The sequence below is a fragment of the Podarcis gaigeae genome, assembly GCF_964106915.1.
Source record: "Podarcis gaigeae genome assembly, chromosome: 3".
Lineage (NCBI taxonomy): Eukaryota > Metazoa > Chordata > Lepidosauria > Squamata > Lacertidae > Podarcis > Podarcis gaigeae.
Window position 1 is genome coordinate 120,501,935 of NC_139680.1, and position 26,240 is coordinate 120,528,174.

Below are 26,240 nucleotides of genomic sequence, written 5' to 3' on the forward strand. Positions count from 1 at the left end.
CAGGGCGGGTGCCACCACTGAGAAGGCCCTCTGCCTGGTTCCCTGTAGCTTTGCTTCTCGCAATGAGGGAACCGCCAGAAGGCCCTCAGCGCTGGACCTCAGTGTCTGGGCAGAACAATGGGGGTGGAGATGCTCCTTCAGATATACAGGACCGAGGCTGTTTAGGGCTTTCAAGGTCAGCACCAACACTTTGAATTGTGCTTGGAAATGTACTGGGAGCCAATGTAGGGCTTTCAAGACCGGTGTTATATGGTCTCGGCGGCCGCTCCCAGTCACCAGTCTGGCTGCTGTGTTCTGGATTAGTTGTAGTTTCCGGGTCACCTTCAAAGGTAGCCCCACGTAGAGTGCATTGCAGTAGACCAAGTGAGAGATAACCAGAGCATGCACCACTCTGGCGAGACAGTCTGCAGGCAGATAGGGTCTCAGCCTACGTACCAGATGGAGCTGGTCAACAGCTGCCCTGGACATTTGATCTGTGCCTCCATGGACAGTTGTGAGTCCAAAATGACTCCCAGGCTGCGCACCTGGTCCTTCAGGGGCACAGTTACCCCATTCAGGACCAGGGAATTGGATGACTTTAAAAGAAAATTTGACCAAACTAATATTAAGTCTATCCCGGATATGCTGTGCCGGTTTTGTTTTGGTTTTTTTTTTTTGCAAAATAATGGCACTCGGTTCGTGCTTCACCTCACCTTTGTCTCCTTCGTTGGAGATCTTCCTGAGGTCGATGAAATGGGTCCCAATGGCCACGTCGTTGACCTTGTCAGAATCGCGGATCTGGACCTTGATCCGCTTGCACAGTGGGGGGAACATTTCCGTGAAGACAATCTGCTCGTTCCAGGTGGGCTCGTAGCTGCTTTTCTGGACCGAGGTTTTCCCCTGAGAAAGACATAAGGAGATAAGGACACCAGAAGAACCTCAACGGGCCGAAACCTGAAGGTTTGTCTAGCCCAGCATCCTGTCTCCAAGAGTGGAGAGGCAGATGTTCCCAGGAAGCCTACAGACAACCATGTTCTCCCACTGTAGTTTGCCAGCAACTAGCATTCAAAGGTATGCTGGTCCTGGTGCTGGAGGCTCCATATAGCCCTCAGGAACTGCATCCCTTGATAGGGATCTTCTGGGAATGATCTAATAGAAGCCAGTAGCCATCTAAGGCTGATCAAAGATCCCAGGCCATATTGGTAAAACCTATTGGTGTTTCGCAACTTTCAGACCAGTTGCAGGACCTTAGCCAACCTAGCAGAGTACACGCAGAATCCATGGAAGCAATTGGCGACTTGGCTGCAGACAGGATAGACGAAGCAGGAACCAGGAACTTGTAGTTAGGTGTTTATTACATACAGTGGACTATTTACAGGAACAGAACATGGATCTTTAGCTAGTTCTCTCTGACACAACTCACAACTCCTTCACTGACACAGAACTCTGAACTCCAAACTCTGAACTAACACATTCCAGCTAGTAGGCCATTAATTATCACTCCCTTGAGAGAGCTTGACCAATCAGGGAGCTGTCTCCATGCCTCTGTATCACCAGGCAGACTTACTCCTTCACATGAGCTTTTGGCTGTCTGCCAAAACTTAATTGACTCTGTGTGAGTAGCTGCACATACACAGTTTCCCAACAGGCCACAACCAGATTGAGCCATGCAGCAAGAGATTACAATTTCACAGAATAATAGATTTGTAGAGTTAGATATTAGCCCCAAGCTCCATCTCATCCAACCCCCTGCAATTCAGGAATCAAAGCTGAAGAATCCGTGGCAGGTGGCCGTCCAACCTGTGCTTAAAAACCTCCAAGGAAGGTGAAATATACTCTGAGTCGAGAGTGGATTTCATGCTCTTTATTCAGCTCATAGTGGTGAGGAGGAATGGAGGTTCCCCCAGATTGTCTGCTTTATAAACATTATTTACACAATGGGTCCCACGTGGTTGGCTAATTCTGGGATTCACCTATAGGCCAATCAGGCTGCAGATTCACTTCCACCTGGAGCTGGATCAGATGGCTCCTGTGGACCAATCAGACTGCTGCATTCTGGGTCCTATTGTTCCAGGACCAATCAGACTGCTGCCTTTTGGATCCTATTCAACTTAGTACATAACAGAAGGAGAGTCCACCATCACCCAAAGGAGACTGTTCCACTGTCGAACAGCTCTTCCTAAGATTTAGTGGGAATCTCTCTTTTAATTTGGATCCAGTGGTTCAGGTCCTCCGGAGCAGCAGAAAACAAGAGTCAGCTCTTAGCAGATATTTGAAGATGGCTCTCCTATCTTATCTCAGTGTCCTCTTTTCCAGGCTAAACATACCCAGTTCCTTCAACCGTTCCTCATAAGGCTTGGTTTTCAGACCCTTGATCCTCTTGGTCTCCCTCCTCTGCACACCTTCCAACTTGTCAACACCCTCCTTAAATTGTGGTGCCCAGAATTGGACACAGTATTCCAGGTGGGGGTCTGACCAACAGGAAATAGCATGGGACTATTCCTTCCTTTAAAAGAATAGTCCTTTAAAGGAATAGACGCAGGTGGCGCTGTGGGTTAAACCACAGAGCCCAGGACTTGCCGATCAGAAGTTCGGCTGTTCAAATCCCCATGACAGGGTGAGCTGGCGTTGCTCAGTCCCTGCTCCTGCCAACCCAGCAGTTCAAAAGCACGTCAAAGTGCAAGTAGATAAATAGGTACCACTCTGGCGGGAAGGTAAACGGCGTTTCCGTGTGCTGCTCTGGTTCGCCAGAAGCGGCTTAGTCCTCCTGGCCACATGACCTGGAAGCTGTACGCCGGCTCCCTCGGCCAGTAAAGCGAGATGAGCGCCGCAACCCGAGAGTCGGCCACGACTGGACGTAATGGTCAGGAGTCCCTTTACCTTTACCTATTCCTTCCTTTGATCTGGACATTAAACTTCTGCTGATGCAGCCTAGAATAGCATTCGCCTTTTTTGCTGCTGCATCACCCTGTTGACTCCTGTTAAGCTTGTGGTCCACCAAGACCCCTCGATCCTTTTCACGTGTGTGTGTGTGTGTGTGTGTGTGTAGGGGGCACACAGGGAGGTGTCAATGGCACATAATTTCCCCATTGGATGTCTTAATTAACTCTCTGAAGGGGAATAATGGACTATTTATTTCCCATCTGCACATTGCTGGAAGTAGATAGTCTCACATATTCAAATCATAGAAGTGCAGAACTAGAGGGGATCCCAAGAGGTCATCTAGTCCTACCCCCCCCTGCAAAGCAGGAATCACAACTAAAGCATCCTGGCAAATGGTCTGAAAGCAGATTCTGGGGCTAAACTCCCAGGCCTTCACCAACTTGCAAGTATTTGAGGTGACAACTCCTGTTAGGTCCCACCAGATTGGCCATTGTATATTATTATATTATATTATATTATATTATATTATATTATATTATATTATATTATATTATATTATATTATATTATATTATATTATATTATATATTATTATTGCATTGCATTGCACTGCATTGCATTGCATTAATATAATTTTATTTAATTAATAGAAGAAAAGACTGCAACATGATAACGGACAACCGGTAATACTACGTTGTAACATCCTGGTGGTTTGAAATTTGACAAGCAAAGATATTTTTCTTTTTTTTTAAAGAATATTTATTAAAGTTTTCAATAATAATACAATAAAAATCAAAAAGAAAAAAAAGATAACAAAAATACAAAAATAAAAATAATTAAAAACACGTAAAGTTGCCATTTCTTATTTTTCATTGACTTATTTCCTAGACCTCCTCATACCTCCTTTTTTTGTATTCCAATTCAAATTGTTAGTTCAGCAAATCCTTATCAATAAATTTTAACCTATTTCTAACCCCCCCCCATATTCTCTTAAAGCATTACAGCTGGAAACCACTTAATTTCTGTCCGTATTTTTCTCAGCACCTTTTGATATCTACACCAATATAATAATAATTCAATTTTTTTCTATTTATTGAATGGCCATTGCAGTCTAACTGATTAGAGTGATGGTCCAAAGGATGCACATCATTAAACAAAAGCCAGCTGTCTCTCTGCAAGTGAGGGGGACTCTCAGGTTGGCCGAGTCCCGGGGCTCTCTTAACATGCCCACGTACCTTTTGTCCTGCAAAGAGGACCTGGACGTAGGGGTCCACCAGGTCCTTGTTTTCTCCAATGAGGGCCTTCTTGACGTTGGCCATGATGCTGGTGTTCATGCGAGGGAGACCCTCTGCCCGGTAGATCTTGATGTAGAAGCGCGCCCACTGCCTCTCCGGAGGGACACCGTCGGGAAGGAGCAGGTTCCTGCAAGACACAGTCAACACCGTTTTGGGAAACAATATACAATGACACCTTAAAGACCAACTAAGTCAGTTCTTGGTATGAGCTTTCGTGTGCATGCACACTTCTTCAGATACCATCGTATCTGAAGAAGTGTGCATGCACACGAAAGCTCATACCAAGAACTGACTTAGTTGGTCTTTAAGGTGCTACTGGAAGGAATTTTTTTTGTTTTGACTATGGCAGACCAACACGGCAACCTATCTGTAACTGGATATACAATGAGTTGAAGAAAATGTTCCATCTAACATTTGTTAATAAACCTGAAGCACTCTTGCCACCGTTGTTGCGTACATGAAAATGTTCTTCAATTTCCTTGGCAGGTTTTTTCCTACAATCCCTAACAAAAATGCTTCAGGCTTTCTTACAAATGTTAATTGGAACATTTTCTTCAACTCATTGTATATCATTTCCCATTTTTTTAAAATCTTACTACAGTCCCACCACATATGGTAAAAAGTCCCTTCTTTTTCCTTACATTTCCGGCATATATTTGAAGCAGTTTTATACATTCTTCCTATCTGCACTGGTGTTATACACCATCTATACATCATTTTCATGTAATTTTCTTTCAGCAAAGAACAATCTGTAAAAGAGTGGTGTAGTGGTTAAGAGCGGTGGACTCGAAATCTGGGGAATCGGGTTCGCTTCCCCGCTCCTCCACATGCAGCTGCTGGGTGACCTTGGGCTAGTCACACTTCTCTGAAGTCTCTCAGCCCCACTCACCTCACAGAGTGTTTGTTGTGGGGAAGGAAGGGAAAGGAGATTGAGACGCCACTTTAAGGCAGGGGTCAGCAACCTAAGGCCCATGGGCCACAAATGGCCCACGGGGATCGTTTAGCTGGCCCACGAGCTGCCCCCAAACCAAGTCCCCATGCGCTGCATTAAACCGGCACAGTGCGACACACGGACTCGCTTCTGTGGCCAAAAATTGCATTTCTGTAGCGTCTCCGCTGGAATGAACTGGCCAATTTGAGGTAAACCTTGCCAACCCCTGACTTAAGGGGAGTGAAAGGTGGGATATCAAGTTCAAACTCTTCTTCTTCTTCTCTCTCTCTCTCTCCTCCCCCCTTTCCCCCTCCCTCTGCTCTTCTCTCCTTCCTCGCCCTCTCCCCTCCTCACCCCTCAATGTCGTCCTCGTCCGTCTCGTTGGCCTTGTGGGGCGTCTTGATGTTGTCCCCTTTGCCCACCACCGCGATGTCCACCTTCACATAACCCTTCAGCCCCGCGGTGATGTCCTCTGGGTCCGAGAGGAGCGCCCACTTGTGGTAGAACTGGTGCTCTGCAAGGAGAAGACAAGGAGCCACCATGAGACCCTGTGAGGTGGGCTGGGGAGAGGGCAGGATTGCCCACAAGTTGAACATCTCAGCAGAGCCTGGCGCCTTCGTTCCCCCAGGTGGACTGGTGCAGGAACGGCGGCTTCGTTAGGCTCCCATTGTTGCATGGGAAACAGTCCTTGGGACTTTCCACATTGGATCCCGGGATGCCAGGGGGAACACCAGCCCGCAATGGCGCCCACCAAAGAGGATGGGCAGACTTCTGTGAAACCCATTATCAGTGAGGACCATGTCACTCTGCAAAGCGTGTGGCTGGACCACAAAAGTGGCAAGAACTAGTTTAGGAGGAGCCTAGCAACTGAATGTTAGAGTGAAAAACTGTGGGATGTAATCCACTGGGAGCAGTCAAGTACAACATTCCTTGTTTTCCTAGAGTGGACATGAGAGAGAATGTTTGGTCCAGCCAGTCGAAACTTCCTGTTCCTCCTGGCTGGAGCACCCTTCCTTTTGCATGTGATAGAAGGTGGGCGTGACCTTACCTGCCCAGGTAATAAAAGGACGGGTCACGCAGCACACCTCTCTCTCTTTGACTCCCTTCTTCGTTTGACCAGCTTTTAGCTAGGACTGCTCTGCTAGCTCTCAGCTTGCAAAAGCACTGGGATTATTCTCCCACATGGAGTAGATCTACATTTACATACAGTTATACCTCAGGTTGTGGTTTTTTTGGGTTACGGACCGCCAAAACCCAGAAGTACCAGAACGGGTTACTTCCAGGTTTCAGTAGTCACACATGTGCGGAAGCACTTCATCGCCCTTTGCTCATGCACAGAAGCACAAATCACAACCCGCATGTGCAGAGACACGCTGCTGCAGGTTGCGGATGCTGCAGGTTGCGAGCGTGCATCCTGCACGGATCACGTTCGCAACCCGAGCATCCGCTGTATTGTAACTAAGTCTGCCTTCAGGGATCCAACCGTAACTGATGTAAGTAAACTTCTTTTATTGACTTTGAATAAGATAGTGACATCTTTATTCTTTCAAGAGGCATTTAAGGGAACTTACCAGGAACGTACAATTCAATCTGAGACAGACTGAGTTGTATACTAGTGAGAGGCTCACACGAGCCTGCAACCAGTCTGTAAACTCTGCTAAGTAAAGGAACTTGCTAGCGCAAGTTTGGAAGGATATTAATAAACAACATATCCTCTCCTGCCACCCTGAACATTCCCACAAAAAGAATGTCAGATAAAGTGCAGAGAGGGCTTTGCACGCACAGGAAAAAAATGGTTTGAGTGAGTGTTTCCCAGGACTGTGGTTGGATGAAGAGAGGGTGAGGTACGGGGGTGACAGAGGGTGGTTGACTAGAGAAATGAACAGCTAAAATGATGCCCTGCATTCTTGCATTACAGAGGATCAGACTAGGAAACCCTCAGGGTCCCTTGTAGCTCTTTTATTCTAACTGGCTAACTGGAAATTTGGTGCCAGCCACTGTATTGAACCACCAAGGAGAATTTTCTCCCACAGCTACTGCCGCAATCCTGACAGCACAAGAACAGCCTTCCACACCAGGGGGAAAAAAACCTTTTGCCACCTACCTGGCTGGGTGTAAACGGTTCCGACGTCCATTTTGAAGGAGCCGACTAAGGTTCCACTGCGCAGGAGGTTTTTGGAATGAATCACCTTCAGGATAAAGGGGGGGGGGAGAGTCGGAGGAGAGGTTTAGCAAGGATCCTACCTTGTGCTTCACAGCAGACGTTTCTGAGGAATACGATAAACGGGCACCTACTGAACCCTAAATGCTATAGAAATGTTAGTTAGCTTGTTTGTTTTAACTGATAGGATGGATGTAAATGAAGGAATTCACTTCGGTTAGCAAGGTGGCCCGTTAGTCCAATGCTGTTTCTAAACGGTGGGTATTACCGTATTTTTCGCTCCATAAGATGCACTTTCCCCCTCCTAAATAGTAAGGGGAAATGTCTGTGTGTCTTATGGAGCAAATGTGTGGTCAGTCGCTGGCTCTCTTTCCGCCCCCTTGCCCAGGCCTCCATTGTTGAATGTTCTGCGGATAGGGGCTTTTTGTTTCCCCATCGACATGGGACTGGCTGATTAGATTATCTGTCTGGAAACTGTAGAAATGGCTCCCTTTCCTTTCCTAAAGAAGCTGCAGAACTGTGAGTTGAACCCCATAAAAACAGGATTTTTTTCCCTTTGCAAAGTAAGCTCAACAACTTTGAGCTGGTCCTCAAAAAAAGGGGGGCTTTCTCCCTTTGCAAAAGAAGCTGCACAACTTTGAGCTGATCCCCCCAAATACAGAGCTTCCCCCCTTTATGTCCCTTAAAAACTAGGTGCGTCTTATGGAGCAAAAAATACGGTAAATTACCCACTGAGGAAAGTCAAATCCCACAAGCCATCCGTACCCAGTGCAGTACCGTATTGGCCTGAATATAAGCCGCACCCCAATATGAACTGCACCTTTAAAATTGGAGGGGGGGAGAGAAAAGAGAGAGAACCCCCCCCCCCGAATATAAGCCGCTCCCTTCCTCGCTGCTCCTGGCTGCATCCTGGGTGCAAGAGGAGGAGCTGTGCTGTGTTGTTGGCGGCCTCTCCCCTTCCTCGCTGTCTCCCTTCCCGGCCTTGGGGGAGAGTGGGAGGGTCTATGCAGTGGGCAGGCTTCGCTTTGCCATGCTCCTAGAGCTGTTTGCCCAGCGCTCCTGGCTGCATACCATAAGGTCATGAATATGTCGCACTTTAACTTTTCACGCTTGGCATTTGGGGAAAAGTGGGACTTATATTCAGGCCAATACGGTATATCTTACATGCAGGTTTGGTGCCAAAGATTACATGTACACCCGAAAATTGCATATATCCAAACCTTCGTGCAGTGGTTCTCAACCTGTGGGTCCCCAGATGTTGTTGGACTACAACTCCCAACATCCCTGAGCACTAGCTAGGGACGATGGGAGTTGCAGTCCAACAACATCTGGGGACCCACAGGTTGAGAACTGCTGCCTTAGTGGGTGAGGCAGAGAAAGAGAAAATTTCCCATACTCCCAGCAAGCAATGCTGGGAGCTTAAAAACTCTTTTTGTGCCAGGTAACCTAAGCATATGGGACGCAGGTGGCGCTGTGGGTTAAACCACAGAGCCTAGGGCTTGCCAATCAGAAGGTCGGCGGTTCAAATCCCTGCGACGGGGTGAGCTCCCGTTGCTCAGTCCCTGCTCCTGCCAATCTAGCAGTTCGAAAGCATGTCAAAGTGCAAGTAGATAAATAGGCACCGCTCCGGCGGGAAGGTAAATGGCATTTCCGTGCACTGCTCTGGTTCGCCGGAAGCAGCTTAGTCCTGCTGGCCACATGACCTGGAAGCTATACACCGGCTCCCTCGACCAGTAAAGCCAGATGAGCGACACAACCCAGGAGTCATCCGCGACTGGACCTAATGGTCAGGGGTCCCTTTACCTTTACCTAACCTAAGCACAAAAGATATTTTAAGCTCTCTGCCTTGCTTGCTGGGCAAAGCTTGCTCGACATGTGCATTCTGAGAGGCTAAAGGATGCTTGCAGAAGTTCCAGCAGGAACCCAGATGGTCCCATGAAATCTCATACACAGAGCCAGTGCACAGCCCTTTGAGATTCACAGTTCTCTGAATTTTGCGACAGCAATTCTCGACCAAAACAATGTAGAACAGAAACGCACACATTGGAGAGAAGCACGCATGATGCTATATCAGTGGAAGAAACATACAGGAATGCCATGCTGCAGAGGAAATGTTTTGCAAAAATATGTGTGTTAGACAAAACGGTGTTTGAACCCATTTCTTGGGGCATAGATCTCTAGCCTCATGTGCCCTAGACTTGATTCACACGCTGGTTTGGAGCATCAGGTATTTCTCTTAAATGGCACCCAATTTCTTCATCTGCATCTGTTCCAGCTCTGCAGGTTGCCTTCTCCTAAGCTGTTCATCTCAAAACTGGCCAGTTTACAAGAATTCTCCAATGGAGACAGAGGAACAGGCAGAGAGTCTTGCTCACCGATATCTTGACGATTTTGTCGAACATGACATCTGGAGGAACGTGGAAGTCGAAGACAAAATACTGGGAGCAGGGAGGAAGGAGAGAGAAAAGGAGGGTCAGGGATTAGCCAGAAAGAACATTCTAGAAAGCCACTTCCGACGTAGAAGGAGGTGGGGTTGCGGGCTTCACCCTCCCACCATGCGCGGGGGGGGCTGGCTCTCAGCCTCTGCGCGATTGAGAGAATCCCGATCGCCTCATCCCCTGGCCAGCCAATCGACTAGCCTGGGGGGCGTGGCCTGCTCCATTTAATGCAGGGGCGGCCTCGGATCTCCCTCTTTGTGGTCGCCATTGAGGGGCCTGGTAGGAATTTTGCCACTTGGCAAATTGGCACCAGCCACTTGGTTTTTCGCCTACCTCATAGCCAATCGTCACAACTTCCTTGGTATTGGCGGTTCGGCATTGGTATTGGTATTTTTATGTAGATGGGAGGGGGGAGGAAGTGCCATCACCTGCCCCGCATATTGAGGGTAGTCCGATAAAGGATTCCAGGGGGCGTGGTCCTGTCCGAAGCCTAGGGAGGTGAGGGCCTAAGGCACGCCCCCTAGTGGTGACCCCGGGGGAGTTCCTAGTTGATGTCATCAGCAGGACTCCCCCTACTGGTGGTTAACCCTTCCCGGTCTTCAAGCGGACGGGCTGAAGCCGGATATAGTTGGTTAGGACCAATGCCTAAGCCAATACCGCTCATCACCTGTAACCAATAATGTTGTGGCCATATTTAGCCCATTAACCTTAAATATCTGTGCCATGTGTCTTTATTTCCACTGGGGAGGAGGCGGGAACTCGCCACGCAACAGCCTTTCTCAACCTTAGGTTCCCAGATGTAGTTGGACTACAACTCCCATCATTCCTAGCCAGCATGACCAGTGGTCAGGGATGATGGGAGCTGTAGTTCTAGCACATCTGGGGACCTAAGGCTGAGAAAGGCTGTTCTAGAATCTCGATGTTCCACGGCCAAGGCAGAAGTAATGGTGAAAGTCTACAATTCCCTCAAAATATGAAGGGGGGGGGGATTCTTGAATTTTGAAAAAGTGGTGGGTTTTTAAAATCATTTTTTTCTTAGCAAGACATTCAAATATCAGCATTCAGGGATAAGAGCACTCTTTGGGTCCTTTGCTGCATTGCTGCACTGAAACATTCCTTTTGCAGAGTTTTTAACTTAAATTAAAATTGTCTTTATGCAGAGGAGGGATGGATCAGTCCCGCCCAGCCCAGCCTCTTGCAGAGGTGACACAGGGCTTATCCACACAGCCCCAGGCAGAGACCTCACCTCATTGTAGTAGGGGCAGTTGGTCGATTCTTTCATTGATGTGTATTTCTTCTCGTCCCCCACCTCCACGCAGACCACGGGGTCCATGTTGAGCCCCACCAGCTGCCGCGCCTCAATGACCGTGACGCTGACCTAGTCGGAGAAGAGGTGGTTAGCAGTGACCTAGGCCACTCAGAGTTTGGCGCCATCTTCCTTTATTCCCTCTCCTCGCTCTTGTCCCTAAAGGGAGCTGTGGGGCATTATTGCAGTCAAACCAGCAATTCATGTATTGCCAGATGGGCTCACAAAGGGGCTGAGGCTCAGAGAGCTTTCCCGACAAATTTGCTAGAGAGAACTCTGTGACATCATTTCCTTTGTCTGCTGTAACACTACATACTTCCTTCCTGCCTGGTCAGCCTCTTCTTTCTTCATCATGTTTCCAAGCTGACCACACAGGCATGTCTGAGCTTTGCAGTTCAGACACCATTTTTGAACGGAGATGAAGAAGAAGACGAAATAAAAATTTGTAATAATATGTGTACTCTGCCCATCTGACTGGGTTGCCCCAGCCACTCTATTATACACACACACACACACACACACACAATAAAACACTGCACAATAAAAAGCTTCCCTATACAGCGCTGCCTATTTTTTACTTTTAGAACTTAGTTATAAACTTGCCTTCATTTAGCTACTGTAATTGCTGCTTCAAGACCCAGATTATGTAAGTAAATACTACTTTTACTTCTTCACCAAACAATATGTGTGTGTCAAAATTTAAAAAAAATAAAAAATAAAAAGTCCAGTAGCACCTTAGAGACCAAGTATTTGTTTGTTCTGGGTATAAGCTTTTGTGTGCATGCACACTTCTTCAGATCATAGAATCATAGAGTTAGAAGAGACCACAAGGGCCATTGAGTCCAACCCCCTGCCAAGCAGGAAACACCATCAGAGCACTCCTGACCTATGGTTGTCAAGCCTCTGCTTCAAGACCTCCAAAGAAGGAGACTCCACCACACTCCTTGGCAGCAAATTCCACTGTCAAACAGCTCTTACTGTCAGGAAGTTCTTCCTAATGTTTAGGTGGAATCTTCTTTCTTGTAGTTTGGATCCATTGCTCTGTGTCCGCTTCTCTGGAGCAGCAGAAAACAACCTTTCTCCCTCCTCTATGTGACATCCTTTTATATATTTGAACATGGCTATCATATCTCCCCTTAACCTCCTCTTCTCCAGGCTAAACATGCCCAGCTCCCTTAGCCGTTCCTCATAAGGCATCGTTTCCAGGCCTTTGACCATTTTGGTTGCCCTCCTCTGGACACGTTCCAGTTTGTCAGTGTCCTTCTTGAACTGTGGTGCCCAGAACTGGACACAGTACTCCAGGTGAGGTCTGACCAGAGCAGAGTACAGTGGCACTATTACTTCCCTTGATCTAGATGCTATACTCCTATTGATGCAGCCCAGAATTGCATTGGCTTTTTTAGCTGCTGCGTCACACTGTGTGTGTGTGTGTTAAGATACGTGTGTGTGTGTGTGTGTGTGTGTGTGTGTGTGTTAAGGTGGAGAGTGCACCAGGGATGGTTCCCCATGAAAGGGAGATGGGAATCAGCTTACCTGGTAGTCCATAGGCCTCCCAGCACTGGGCTCCATTTTAATATCTGGCTTGGATCTGGAAAAGGGAATGATCACAGTCAGAAAAGTGCTCAGCACAGTTCACAAACACTATCTCAGTAAGCTGCACAAGAGCCCGAGAAGGTAGGTCAGCACTATGTTTGCCAGATGGAAGTCGAGGGTGAAAAGCTTTCCCCTCGACATCAGAATTCCATATGTGAATTGTGGCCTGCTTAGCAGGCTCTGGAAAAGAGAAGATCTTTTGCCCCTAGTGATGCACATCCTACTTCTCCTGGAGCAAGCTTGTTTTCTCTTGCTTTGGAGTGTAGGACTCGAACCCATGGCTTCAAGTTACAAGAAAGGAGTTCCCACTAAACATCAGGAAGAACATTATTATTATTATTATTATTATTATTATTATTATTATTATTATTCATAATTATTACAAAATACAAGCAAAATACATACAAATACATATATACATATATTTTTTCAGATAAGCACACATATATAAAAAAGAACAAAAAAGGAAAAAAGGAAGAAAAGAAAAAATAAGAAGAAAAATTGGAAGAAGAAAAATAGGAAGAACTTCTTCCAAATTTATTCTACAAATACCTCAATAATAAAATTTCATTGATTGACTTCCATCACTTACGCTGCACTCCCTATATACATTTTAAGCAAATTTGTATCTGTTATTCCATATTTTCCCCATATAATCTCATACAAATATTCTAATCAATAAGTTTTCTAAGTCTTTCATAAATCTATTCTAAACACAACCAAGACTTTACACTTAATCTTTGTCTACATAAATGACCATATAAACATTTCCATTGTTTCTGGATCCTTTGAGGAAGAACTTTCTGACGTTAAGAGCTGTTCGACCGTGGAACAGACTGCCACAAGAGGTGGTAGACTCTCCTTCCTGGGAGGTTTTCAAGCAAAGGTTGGATGGCCATCCGCCATTGATACTTTAGCTGAGATTTCTGCAATGCAGGTGGTTGGACTAGATGCCTCTGGGGGTCCCTTCCAGCTCTACAATTCTATGATACCTAACTTGGATCCATCCATGTTTATTTTATTATTATTATTATTATTATTATTATTATTATTATCCCGCCCTCCCCTGCTGAAGCCGGGCTCAGGGCGGCTAACAACAATAAAATAGTGCAACATTCTTGTCAGGACTGCCTCTAGGTCCCAGCTCACAGAGGACCAACGCCCGGTTGATGTAATGTACAAAAGTCTTTATTGAAGTTTAGTTTCCATTTCAAACCCCAGAGCGCGTAACCCTACGTCTAGACTCTAGATCGGCGAAGTCCCCTCTGAGTCACTATCCCTTCCGCACCAGTTCAAGATCCTAGCCCGGCTCCACCTCCTGCGCTGTTCCTTCCTCCTCTGGGTCCTTCTGCCCCCTGGGGTTTCCTCCTTCCTGGACTCTTCTGATGCTGGCCCCCCTGAGTCTTGCCCTTCCTTCCGGTGGGCTTTAGGACCTGGCTCCCTATCCGGGCTCCCTGCTGTGCTGCTCGCCTGTACATTTGAACTTGGCGCACGCGCCCAGCCGGTAACCTTCCTCCTGACCGTTTCCCCGCTCTCCGATGTGGGCGTGGTCAAACCTGACTCATCTCCTCTCGCTGGTGGTGAGAACACTGGTCCCGATTCCTGGGACTCCCCCTCCCTACTGCGCTCTGGTGGGGAAGCTGGTCCTGATTTCCAACTGCTGCTCTGGGAGTCCCCGCTGGCCCCTTCCTCCTGGGGTTTTCCCCCTGGAGCCCCCCTTGCCCTGGCCATCGGCGCTCCCTTCTGTGAATCTTCCGATTCGCTGGAGAGGCTCGTGGAATGACTCTGGCCACTGTCACTGCCTCCACCCCACTCGGATTCCTCCTCCTCACTCTCCATTTGCTCCCCCTCCTGTGTCTCTGCTCCTGAACCCCTGACATCCATCCCCCTCTCGAAGCCCCCCCTGCCCCCTCCCCCGCTTCAGGTGCAGGTTCCGGGTGCTCCAGTGTTGTGGGGGTGAGTTCAGGATACAGTTCGTCCCCCGAGGCGTGCAGCCATCGGGACAAGTCCGGGAAGTCCTCCATGGGCTCGTCGACGGCGATCTCCTCTGCTTCCATCTCCCGGGCGGTGTGTTCGAAATCCGAGGCCGCCCCCAAATCACCCAAGACCCCCTCTCCCCCTGTCGTCTGAGGTGACACCACGTCCCAGGGTCCCTTCGGCAGGTCTCTGCGCCAGCCCACTTCGCGTTGGTCCTCCCACCAATAAGATCCCCCCGTGCCAAACCCTGAGAGCGATCCCTCTGGGGAACTGCCTCCCGGGGCCGATTCCTCAGCTGAAGAGAAACCCTGGAAAGTGTTGGCTGAGGTGTGGGTGTGAACAGACAGTCGTCGAAAAAGTCCGCTGGAATGGGCTTGTGCGGGAAAAGTGTATGGAATTCTTCCTTGAGCCACTGCTCCTCCAATGCATAATCCGGCACCCACCTGTTGGCGCTGGCCGGGGTGTCCTCTGTGGCGAGGAGATATTCAATCCCTTCCTCCCCCCACCTTGAGTCTAAAATCTCTGTGGCTTCATTAAGTGGCCCCCCTCTCGGCGACCCCCCCTTCGTGGGCGCTTCCCTGAACGGGCTCGGTGCTGTCCCTGGTGCCTGAAACCGGTGAGGTGCCTTGTAGGGCGTGAGCACTGATCTATGAAAGACCGGGTGCATTCTGGCCCCCCCGGGAGTGTTAACCGGAAGGCCACTGGGTTGATCTGCGCCTCGACTTGGTAAGGCCCTAGCTGCTTGTGTCCGAGCTTCTTCTTGGCCAACGATCTGGCCGGAACTGCCTGGGCTGCTAACCAGACCCAGTCTCCCACCCGGATGTCCTCCCCAACTCTCCTGTGTCGGTCTGCCTGCACTTTGTAAGCCTGTTTTGCTAGCTCTAACTGCCTCCTGAGCTGCTCGTGGACCTCCTGCAACTCCGCTGCCACGGCCTCTGCTCCCTGCGGCTCCCCCTCCCTCACTTTCTCCAAACCCGGGAAGGTTCTGGGATGCCGCCCATTGTTGGCGAAAAACAGTGTCACCCCTGTGGACACGTGCTTCGTGTTGTTGTAGGCAAACTCGGCCAGCGGTAGGTAGTCCACCCAGGTCGAGGGCTGCTGGTTCGCGTAGCATCTCAGGTACTGCTGCATGATGGCGTTGACCCTCTCCGCCTGTCCGTTAGTCTGCGGGTGTCTCGCCGACGCCAGGCTGACCTTGACGTTCAGGATGCCCATTAGCTTCTGCCAGAAGTTGGAGATGAACTGGCGCCCCCGGTCGGATAAGATAGACCGTGGCAGGCCGTGCACCTTGAACACGTGGTCTATGAACAGCTTAGCGGTCTGCTCCGCCGTGGCCACCTTCGCGCAAGGAATGAAGTGGGCCATCTTGGTGAACAAGTCTACTACCATGAGTACTGCTGTCTTGCCTCTCGAACTGGGCAGATCTGTGACAAAGTCCAGGGCCACCCTCTCCCACGGTTCGAACGGTGTCTGTAGCGGTTCCAACAGGCCCGCCGGCGGCCTGTGTACTGGCTTGGCCCTTTGGCAGGTGTCGCACCTATTGACGTAGTCCGCGATGTCCCCCCGCATCTTGGGCCACCAAAAGTCTCTGGCTACCAAGTCCACCGTCTTCTCTTTGCCGAAGTGCCCCGCGCTGGGCGCGTCGTGGAGCTGTTGCAGTACTTTCGCGCGGAGGTCGTCTCCCGGTACGTAGAGGGCCCCTTTGCGGATGAGCAGGCCGTCGCGTATTTGGAAGTCTTCGTCCCTCGCCATGCCGCTGCGCACCTCCTCCATCTTGGCTCGAGCGAAGGAGTCCGTCTGCAGCGCGCGACGTACCGTGTCCAGGTCCACCGTGGCTGAAGCGCATGCCCATGCCTTTGTTGTGAAAATGTGCTTGGCCGCCGCCGGCGCCTCTTCCTCCAGATACTGCGGTTTCCTGGACAGCGCGTCTGCCATGATGTTGTTGTTTCCTGGGATGTATTCTATCCTGAAGTCGAAATCGGCAAAGAACTCCGCCCAGCGGATATGTCTCTGGTTCAGGAACCTCGCCGTGCGCCAGTACTCCAAGTTCTTATGGTCCGTGCGGACCTGCACCGTGTGTTTGGCTCCGACGAGGAAGTGCCGCCACGCCTTGAAGGCTGCATGTATGGCCAGCAACTCCCTGTCCCAGATGGTGTAGTTCTGCTCCGACTTGCTGAGTTTTCTGGAGTAGAAAGCGCACGGCCTCCAGTCCCCCTGGTGGTCTTGCTGCAATAGGACGGCCCCCACGGCCCTGTCTGAGGCGTCCGTCTCCACTCTCATGGGCCTGCTGGGGTTCACGTGTAGCAGGTGTTCTTCGGACGCGAAGAGACGCTTGAGCTTCTGAAAGGACTGCTCCGCCTGCTCCGTCCAGATGAACTTCTTCTTCTTGGAACTGAGGGTGTCGGTGATGGCCGCTGTCTGCATAGCGAAACCCTTGATGAATTTGCGATAAAAGTTGGCAAAGCCGACAAACCTCTGGACTTCCTTCCGATTTCGCGGGCTTTTCCAGTCCAGCACTGAATGTACCTTGGCGCTGTCCATGGCGAGTCCCTTGTCAGACAGCTTGTAGCCCAGGAAATCCACCTCCGTCCTGTCGAACTGGCACTTCTCCAGCTTGGCGTAAAGCCTGTGCTCCCGCAGCCACTGCAGGACTTCCTTGACATCTCTTTCGTGAGCCTCCTGCGACTCCGAGAAGATCAGGATGTCGTCCAGGAAGCAGACGCACTTCTTGTAGAGAAGACCCGCCAAGACATGGTGCATGAAGGCCTGAAAACAGTGGGAACCATTTTGTAATTCAAAAGGCATAACTCTATATTCATAGGTGCCCAGCGGCGTAAACATGGCCGTTTTCCACTCGTCACCTTCCCGCACGCGAATGAGATTGTACGCTCCACGCAGATCCAACTTGGTAAAGATGCGACCCTTCCTCACCGTCGCCAGCAGGTCATCGATCTTGGGCATAGGGAAGGCTGAGGGCTTAGTTTTCGCATTTAAGACGCGGTAATCAACCACCAGCCTCTTCTGGGGCGTGTCCCACTTCTTCACAAAAAACACAGGACTGCCCCCTACCGCCTTGGACTCTCGGATGAAACCCCGCTTCAAGTTGTGATCTATGAACTCCCTGAGTTCCTGCAGTTCATCTTCAGACATGGAATACAGTTTCCCCGTTGGCAGCGTCGCCCCCGGCAGGAGGTCAATCTTGCAGTCGTAGGGTCTATGGGGAGGCAGCTTGTCCGCTTCCTTCTCGCAGAAGACCTCCAAAAACTCTTTGTACTTGTTGGGTACAGCTTGCAACATGCCCAAGTTCAGCTGTGGTCCATCCTCACGCCCCTCATCTTCCTGGTTAGCTAGGATGCAGTGTTCTGCGCAGTAGGAGGAGCAGAAGGTCAGTTGACGCTGGTACCATGCCAATGCCGGGCTGTGCCTGTCCAGCCAACTCATGCCCAACACAATGGGCGTGTCTGACAGGCGGGTGACGTTGAAGCTGATGACTTCGTGGTGGTTGCCAATTCGCATCACCATTGGCGGCGTCTGCTGCAGCATCTGCCCTCCCAGTAGCTCTCTGCCGTCCACCATGACGACGTTCAGGGGCACTGCCGCTGGCAGAAGCGCTATGCTATGTTGCTGGATGAAATCCACGCCTATAAAATCTGCATTGCTTCCAGAATCAATGGTAATGGGGACTTCCATGGTGAGCCCATTGGGAAGTTGGAGGGATGCGGTGAGCTGCACTACTGGTTTGGGTGGGAGGGGGTCCGTGGGCTGCAATATTCCTGGGGACTGCTTCACTGACTTGTCTGGCTGGGCCCCAGTGGCTCCGATTCCAGCCAGACATTGTCGTTTCCCTGCTGTGATTCACTCTGCTGAACTGCTCCTGTTACTGTCACTGAGGCTGCAGTGTGCTTGTGAATCCTCTGGGGACACTCTTTCGCCATGTGCTGAGCACTGTTGCAGATGTAGCATTTCCTGTTCCCTCTAGGAGGTTTCATTTTGACTGCTCCCGGCGTTAGGGCTCTGGCTGCTGACTGAGCCTTGGCACCACCTATCTCCATCGGCTCCTCACCTCCTCCCAGCGGAGGCATGGATTGAGCGCGCGCCACTTCCTTGGGAAAGGGGGGCGGTGCTCTTGCTGGCGTGCGTCCCCAACGCCCTTCCTCCTTGCCCCAAGGGCGTTCTTCCAGCCACACTCCAATCGTGAGCGCCCTCTCCACCACGTCTTTGGTGGTCTGGGGTCTTTCCCCCCTTGCAATTTCGTCTTTCACAGCTCCGTTCAGCCCCTCCCAGAACAGGTCTCTGACGACAGCTGACTCTCTCTCCCACCCCAGCGCGTTCACCAGTGCAAAAAAGCGGGAGTGATATTGTCTTACAGTGGCTCTGCCTTGTCTTAGTCCGTGAACCTCCCTCCTGGCGATATCCACATCAATCTCTGACAAAAAACACGCATCCATCGCTTTAATGAAGGCAGCCGCATTTTGGAGGGCTGGATCCTTATCTCTCCAAAGATTGCGCAGCCATGCTTTAGCTTCTCCATGGAGATGAGATACTATAAAGCCCACTTTCTCCTCCTCCCTTCTAAAGTCCTTCTCCAGCAACTGTAGTGCATAAATCACGTCTGCTCTGAAGTTAGGATACTGCTGCAGGTTCCCATCGAAATGAGACACAAGGCTCCCTCCTCTCTTCCCCAGCCCAATGCCCTCTGGTCTGGGTGCCGGTAGCCCCTGTGTAGTCAACACGTCTAACCTGGTTCGCAGATCCTGGCAGGCAGCAGCTGCTTCCTCTTCCTTCTTTTTGGATGCCAAAACTTCTGCGGTCAGTCGTGTCACTGCATTTTGCAGGCTTTCTATTTGCTCTTCGGTAGTCATTTTGCCTGGTATTCGTGAGCTCGCGAAGCACCAATCTTCGCCCCTCGCTGCGTTCCCTCATGTCGCGAGGTTGTAAACCGGAGAGGGGACTTACTGTCAGGACTGCCTCTAGGTCCCAGCTCACAGAGGACCAACGCCCGGTTGATGTAATGTACAAAAGTCTTTATTGAAGTTTAGTTTCCATTTCAAACCCCAGAGCGCGCAACCCTACGTCTAGACTCTAGATCGGCGAAGTCCCCTCTGAGTCACTATCCCTTCCGCACCAGTTCAAGATCCTAGCCCGGCTCCACCTCCTGCGCTGTTCCTTCCTCCTCTGGGTCCTTCTGCCCCCTGGGGTTTCCTCCTTCCTGGACTCTTCTGATGCTGGCCCCCCTGAGTCTTGCCCTTCCTTCCGGCGGGCTTTAGGACCTGGCTCCCTATCCGGGCTCCCTGCTGTGCCGCTCGCCTGTACATTTGAACTTGGCGCGCGCGCCCAGCCGGTAACCTTCCTCCTGACCGTTTCCCCGCTCTCCGATGTGGGCGTGGTCAAACCTGACTCATCTCCTCTCGCTGGTGGTGAGAACACTGGTCCCGATTCCTGGGACTCCCCCTCCCTACTGCGCTCTGGTGGGGAAGCTGGTCCTGATTTCCAACTGCTGCTCAGGGAGTCCCCGCTGGCCCCTTCCTCCTGGGGTTTTCCCCCTGGAGCCCCCCTTGCCCTGGCCATCGGCGCTCCCTTCTGTGAATCTTCCGATTCGCTGGAGAGGCTCGTGGAATGACTCTGGCCACTGTCACTGCCTCCACCCCACTCGGATTCCTCCTCCTCACTCTCCATTTGCTCCCCCTCCTGTGTCTCTGCTCCTGAACCCCTGACAATTCTAAAAACATTTCATTATAAAAAATAATTAAAATCAAATTGATGGCAACCATAAGCTTAAGTTCTGTAAAGATTGCCAGAGGAGGGAGTCAGACTGCGCCCTGGCCAAAGGCCTGGTGGAACAGCTCTGTCTTGCAAGCCTTGCGGAAAGACGTCAAATCCCGCAGGGCCCTTGTCTCTTGTGACAGAGCGTTCCACCAGGTTGGAGCCGCAGCCGAAAAAGCCCTGGCTCTAGTTGAGGCCAGCCTAACCTCTCTGTGGCCTGGGACCTCCAAGGTGTTTTTATTTGCAGACCGTAAATTTCTCTGTGGGACATACCAGGAGAGGCGGTCCCGTAGGTACAAGGGTCCTAGGCTGTATAGGGCTTTAAAGGTTAAAACCAGCACCTTAAACCTGATCCTGTACTCCACCGGGAGCCATTGCAGCTGGTATAGCACCGGGTGAATGTGATCTCACAGCGAAGACCCCATAAGGAGTCTCGCCGCGGCATTCTGCACCCGCTGGAGTTTCTGGGTTAGTCTCAAGGGCAGCCCCCACATAGAGCGAGTTACAATAATCCAGTCTGGAGGTGATCGTCGTCTGGATCACAGTGGCTTGGTCAGGGCGAGAGAGGTAAGGAGCCAACTGCTTAGCTTGGCGGAGATGGAAAAATGCTGCCTTTGTTATAGCTGCAATCTGCGCCTCCATGGAGAGGGAGGTATCAAAGATTGCACCCAAACTCTTAACGGACGGTGCTGGCACTAATTGCGCCCCCGCAAAAGATGGGAGTTGCCCCCCCAATCCCATATCATCCCGACCCAGCCAGCCAAAGGACCTCTGTCTTCGAAGGATTTAACTTCAGCCGGCTCCCACGTAACCATCCAGCCCCAGCTTCCAAACATCTGATCAGTGTGTCTGGGGCCGAGTCAGGATGGCCGTCCATCAACAGATAGAGTTGGGTGTCATCAGCATACTGATGGCAGCCCAGCCCAAAACTCCAGACAAGCTGGGCGAGGGGGCACATCAAGATGTTGAAAAGCATCAGGGAGAGTATCGCACCCTGAGGCACTCCACACACCAAGGATAATAAGCCTAATCTGAGTAAAGGACGATTGACGACAAGCTTTGGACTCCATCCCTCAGCCTGCCTTGCAAGCTTGCTCACCTCTTGTTGGATACATTGGTGGTGACGGCTGTGACCGATGCCAGGGAGATGGTGTCTGGGTCCAGACCGCCTCCCAGCCGCATTGCCTTCCGGTCCAGGTCTTCGGCTTCCAGGACCGCCGGTTCATCTGCCATGGAGAGAGACGCAAATTCATAGTTAAGCCTCTTAATCTGAGCTATCAGTGGCTCCTCCTGGGATCTGTGAAGTATAAAAGGCAGACATGGACTTCTCTGCCATTCCATTCATCCAATAGCTGTTTCTGGGAGGCTGCATCCATAGATGCAAAGAATTCTAGGGATATTTTGTTAAGTGTGATTGTTTAATTGCACGCTGGAATGCCTGTATGTATATTGCCGAAAGGGTTTAACAATTGGAAACTTCTGTTGTGGTGTACTAAAGCTAGAAAGAGCTCTCTAAGCTTCTAGCTGGGTGAATAATTAACTGTTGATGTTCCCTGTTCTTTCACATGGGTGTTTAACCTTAGATCATATGATTAAGGTATTCAGTTGCAAATCTCTGTTTTGAAGGGAGTTGACTTTGGGTCTTTTGTTCCCAGGATAAATGAGAGAAAGATGTGCTAATGATTGTCTTCCAGAAGAAACAGCCTCAGACTAATGAAATGCAGGCTAATGGATTCTGTGTAAGGAGAGAGAGAGAGAGAGAGAGAGAGAGAGAAACCTTTGATTCTTCACTGGACTTAACTGTCCAGGGTTGGTTTTTTTACCTTTACCTTACCGTACCTGTTTAGAGTTATATTATATTTCTAAGAAGATGCTGAGCTTTGATAACCATATATCTTATGGAACTGTTTGGTTGCATCATTGATTGTTTTTGTACCTGTTTTGGAGACGTTCTTGTTAGTAAAGCTTGAATCATATTTATGGGTCTGGACAATATTTTCATCCCACAAGGAGTCAGTTTTTATGCATCCAATTTCTTCAAGCTGCACTATATTAATATCGGCAATATACTTTTCTCCTCGAACTGGACCTGGAGCCCCCCAGACATGCACTGCAAAAGGTCTCAGCGGTCACAATTCCCTGCCGCCCAGAAGACCAGGAGGTGAGGGTGCAAAGGGTTACCTTGCTTCCTGTGGTGGTCATCTTTTTGACCACGTGCTTTGCCCAGCTTCATGGCTGAAAAGACGCCTTTCCCAGCTCTGTAAGAAGAGTAGGCAGAGTGTCAGTGTCGTTGCCCCACTTTACAGTGGGAACCCCCAAATACATACATACATACATATATACATACATACATACACAACAGGTCTTTGCCCCTAGGAGCTTACAATCTGAACTTTGACAGTGGAGAGAGCCAAACAGAGGGAAGAAAGAGTAAGGAAAATGAGAGAGAGAATATAGGGAGATTTATTTATTTATTTGAGCACTTATAAACTGCCAACTCATCTATCTATCATCTATCTATCTATCTATCTATCTATCTATCTATCTATCTATCATCTATCTATCTATCTATCTATCATTCATTCATCTATCATCTATCTATATCTATCATCTATCTATCTATCTATATCTATCTATCTATCTATCTATCTATCTATCTATCTATCTATATCTATCTATCTATCATCTATATCTATCATCTATCTATCTCATGGTGGGATGCAATAAAATAATCAGAACATTTTTTTAAAATGCAGAACAAACGAGCTGTGCTAGTTATGAACCCCCTAAGTTGGGGTCACCTTCAAAGTTTTGCAATCGGTTTGCAGCACAAACCCTGCATTTTGCTGCACGTCCGAGACGGAGTAATTGATACATCAAACCCAGATTCCTAGGCATCACCCCAAAATCCTGCACCGTCCGATTCACTCCAAACCTGTGCCAAAGTTTTGCAGAGCAAACCCATGTTTTGCAGTGCCCCCAAAACTAAGCAATTATCAAACTGGGGTTCCTAGATATCACACACCCCAAATCCAACATTGCCTGATTTGCTCCAAACATGTGCCAAAGTTTTGCAAATGCTTTGCAACTGAATTGCAGGTCAAACCCCAAGTTTGGAAGTGCCCCTCAAAACTGTCTGGCTGACCTAACCAGCATGGGGCAATACTAATCATCCCCAATCCAACACTGTCCAGTTTACTCCAAACCTGTGGCCAAGTGGTGCTGCAGTTTGGATGGTCAGATCAGCCGCACCATTTTGGAGGCTCTGGAAAACATTGCAAAATGGTGGAACAGGGTCCCAGAATTTGGGGCTTGTTGTTAACACAGCTGAACAAATGACCAGTGCTGAACCCAGTGACTTCTCTCTCTATATAAAAAAGCACTTGGTCAAACATACTTTCCCAGCAGAAAGCAAAATAGCAAAAGTGAAGGTGCCCGCTATATTGAATGCCTTCGTTTGTGCAGATACTAAACGAATCTGAGGCCTTCTCCAGTTGATCATAGTGAGCTGGACAGTGGATAAGGGACAAGATGCTTAGACTGTGTTTGGGGTGAAGGCTGGGGAAGAGTTGAATGTGAAAATGATGAAAGGATTTGACAGTTGTGTTTATCCGAGTGGCATGGCAAGATATGGAGCAGAGGTTCCCTAAGGATGTTGGGCTTCCTGCAAGAATTACTTTCCTGTAATGATTTCACAGGTCAGCCATGTCCACACCCAGAGTTTCAGATTCAATGTAATTACTCAAATTCCCGTTGGTATATGACTCTTGGCCTTTGGACATTTATTTCCACTCCTGCTTCATCATCCTCTTGTAAGATACCGTATTTTTCGCTCTGTAAGACTCACTTTTTCCCTCCTAAAAAGTAAGGGGAAATGTGTGTGCGTCTTATGGAGCGAATGCAGGCTGCGCAGCTATCCCAGAAGCCAGAACAGCAAGAGGGATTGCTGCTTTCACTGCACAGCGACCCCTCTTGCTGTTCTGGCTTCTGAGATTCAGAGTATTTTTTTCCTAGTTGTCCTCCTCCAAGAACTAGATGTGTCTTGTTGTCTGGTGCGTCTTATAGAGCGAAAAATACGGTATATCCTGGAGTCTCAGCCCTTAGCTCAGGCTTCCCCAAACATGGGGGCCTGCATGTGTTTCAGATTATACTACAACTCCCACCTGCCTGCTGGTGGGAGTTGTAGTTTGAAACACCTGGAGGCCACCCGGTTGGAGAAGCCTGCCTTACAGAATGGTGCTGTGGCTTGGGTGCGGGGTCAAATCGGATGATGCCTTGAGTCCAATTGTTGGGGTCCTGTACTCAGCGAGGGTTGGAATCTAAAGGAGGACTGCATTGCTGGATAGCTCAGTTGCTTAGAGCATGGTGCTGATAACGGCAGGGTTGCAGGTTCGATCCTTGTATGGGACAGATGCATATTCCTGCATTGCAGGGGGTTGGACTAGAAATCAGGGTTCAGCAAACTTTTTCAGCGGTGGGCTGGTCCACTGTCCCTCAGAACTTGTAGAGGGGCCGGACTATATTTTGATAGGGGGAAAAGAACAAATTCCTATGTCCCACAAATAACCCAGAGATGCATTTTAAATAAAAGCACACATTCGACTCATGTAAAAACACGCTGATTCCCAGTTCATCCGCGGGCTGGATTTAGAAAGCGATTGGGTCAGATCCGGCCCCCGGACCTTAGTTTGCCTACCCATGGACTAGATGCTCCTCAGGGTCCTCTACAATACAGTGGTACCTCTGGATGCGATCAGGATCCGTTCTGGAGCCCCGTTCACATCCAGAGCAGAACACACCCTGCGTCTGCGCATGTGCGTGATGTCAGTTTGAGCGTCTGTGCGAGCGGTGAAACCCGGAAGTAACACATTCCGTTACTTTCAGGTCACCGTGGAGTGCAACCTGGAAACGTTCAACCTGGAGCGACTTTAACCCAAGGTATGATTGCTGAACATGTCAAACAAGTTTATTTGTAAGACAAGACCCTCAGAAGCCCTGTAAGTGCCCACATCAGCTCCCAAAAGAACAAGCTAAGTTGCAGGAGTGCCAGACTCATGGTTGGTTAATAATAATAATAATAATAATAATAATAATAATAATAATAATAATAATAATAATAATAATAATTCTGCCCTGCCCATCTGGCTGGGTTTCCCCAGCCACTCTGGGCAGCTTTCAATAGAACATTAAAAACAGAATAAAACTTCAAACATTCAAAAAAGAAGAGCCAGAGTTTTGGGGTGTGAGCTAAATGCTGGAAGCTGGAGACACAGAGACCTCCTTGCTCTGTGCTGGATTCAAAGCTGTGGCTAATGGAGAAGCAAGATCTTCTGGGGTGTCAATTCTGTGAGCCCCTCCATCCTATGCTCAGGTTGCACATGTGTGTGAATAAAACCATATACAGTGGTACCTTGGTTCTCAAACACCTTGGGACTCAAACGTGTTCCTGTTTTCGAATGTTTTTCAGAAGCCGAACCCCTGATGCGGTTGTCGGCTATTGTTTCTGGAGCGCCTGCACCAATCAGAAGCTGCGCCTTGGTTTCCGAACATTTTGAAAGTCAAACGTACTTCTGGAACGGATTAAGTTTGGCGCTTTTGTTTTTGATATTTATTTTGCATTTTCTAAGGGGAAGGGGAAGAGATGATTTTGTGCAGCCCGGCCCCTACACTCTGGATTTCTTTTTACATAAATAAATAAATGTCCGGAATCTGAAACACGAGACCTGCTTACAGGCACCCGGCTGACGCATAATGAAAAGCTAATTAACGGATGAATAATTAACATTCCTTTTAAATCAGAGAAGTGGGGTGGGGGATCATTTGCCAGGATGAGGGGGGGGGAGAGAGGGAGGAGAGAGGGAGGGTGTCATGAAATAAGGACTCTAGAGTGATGGGTCTGGTTATTCCAGAGGCAA

General features: G+C 49.3%; 1 protein-coding gene across 14 annotated transcripts in view; it reads right to left on the bottom strand.

The window, feature by feature from the left end:
* OTOF (otoferlin) overlaps window positions 1–26,240 on the bottom strand; it is a 194,931-nt gene that overhangs the window by 76,354 nt on the left and 92,337 nt on the right. For all 14 annotated transcript variants that reach the window (XM_083732962.1, XM_083732971.1, XM_083732969.1 and 11 more), the window contains 9 exons: window positions 22,507–22,583; window positions 21,425–21,551; window positions 12,526–12,580; window positions 10,933–11,064; window positions 9,624–9,686; window positions 7,192–7,276; window positions 5,442–5,601; window positions 4,097–4,283; window positions 693–879 (listed from right to left, as the gene is read on the bottom strand). In XM_083732962.1, the coding sequence (XP_083589088.1) occupies window positions 693–879; window positions 4,097–4,283; window positions 5,442–5,601; window positions 7,192–7,276; window positions 9,624–9,686; window positions 10,933–11,064; window positions 12,526–12,580; window positions 21,425–21,551; window positions 22,507–22,583 (1,073 nt within the window). The remainder of the gene's footprint in view (window positions 1–692; window positions 880–4,096; window positions 4,284–5,441; window positions 5,602–7,191; window positions 7,277–9,623; window positions 9,687–10,932; window positions 11,065–12,525; window positions 12,581–21,424; window positions 21,552–22,506; window positions 22,584–26,240) is intronic.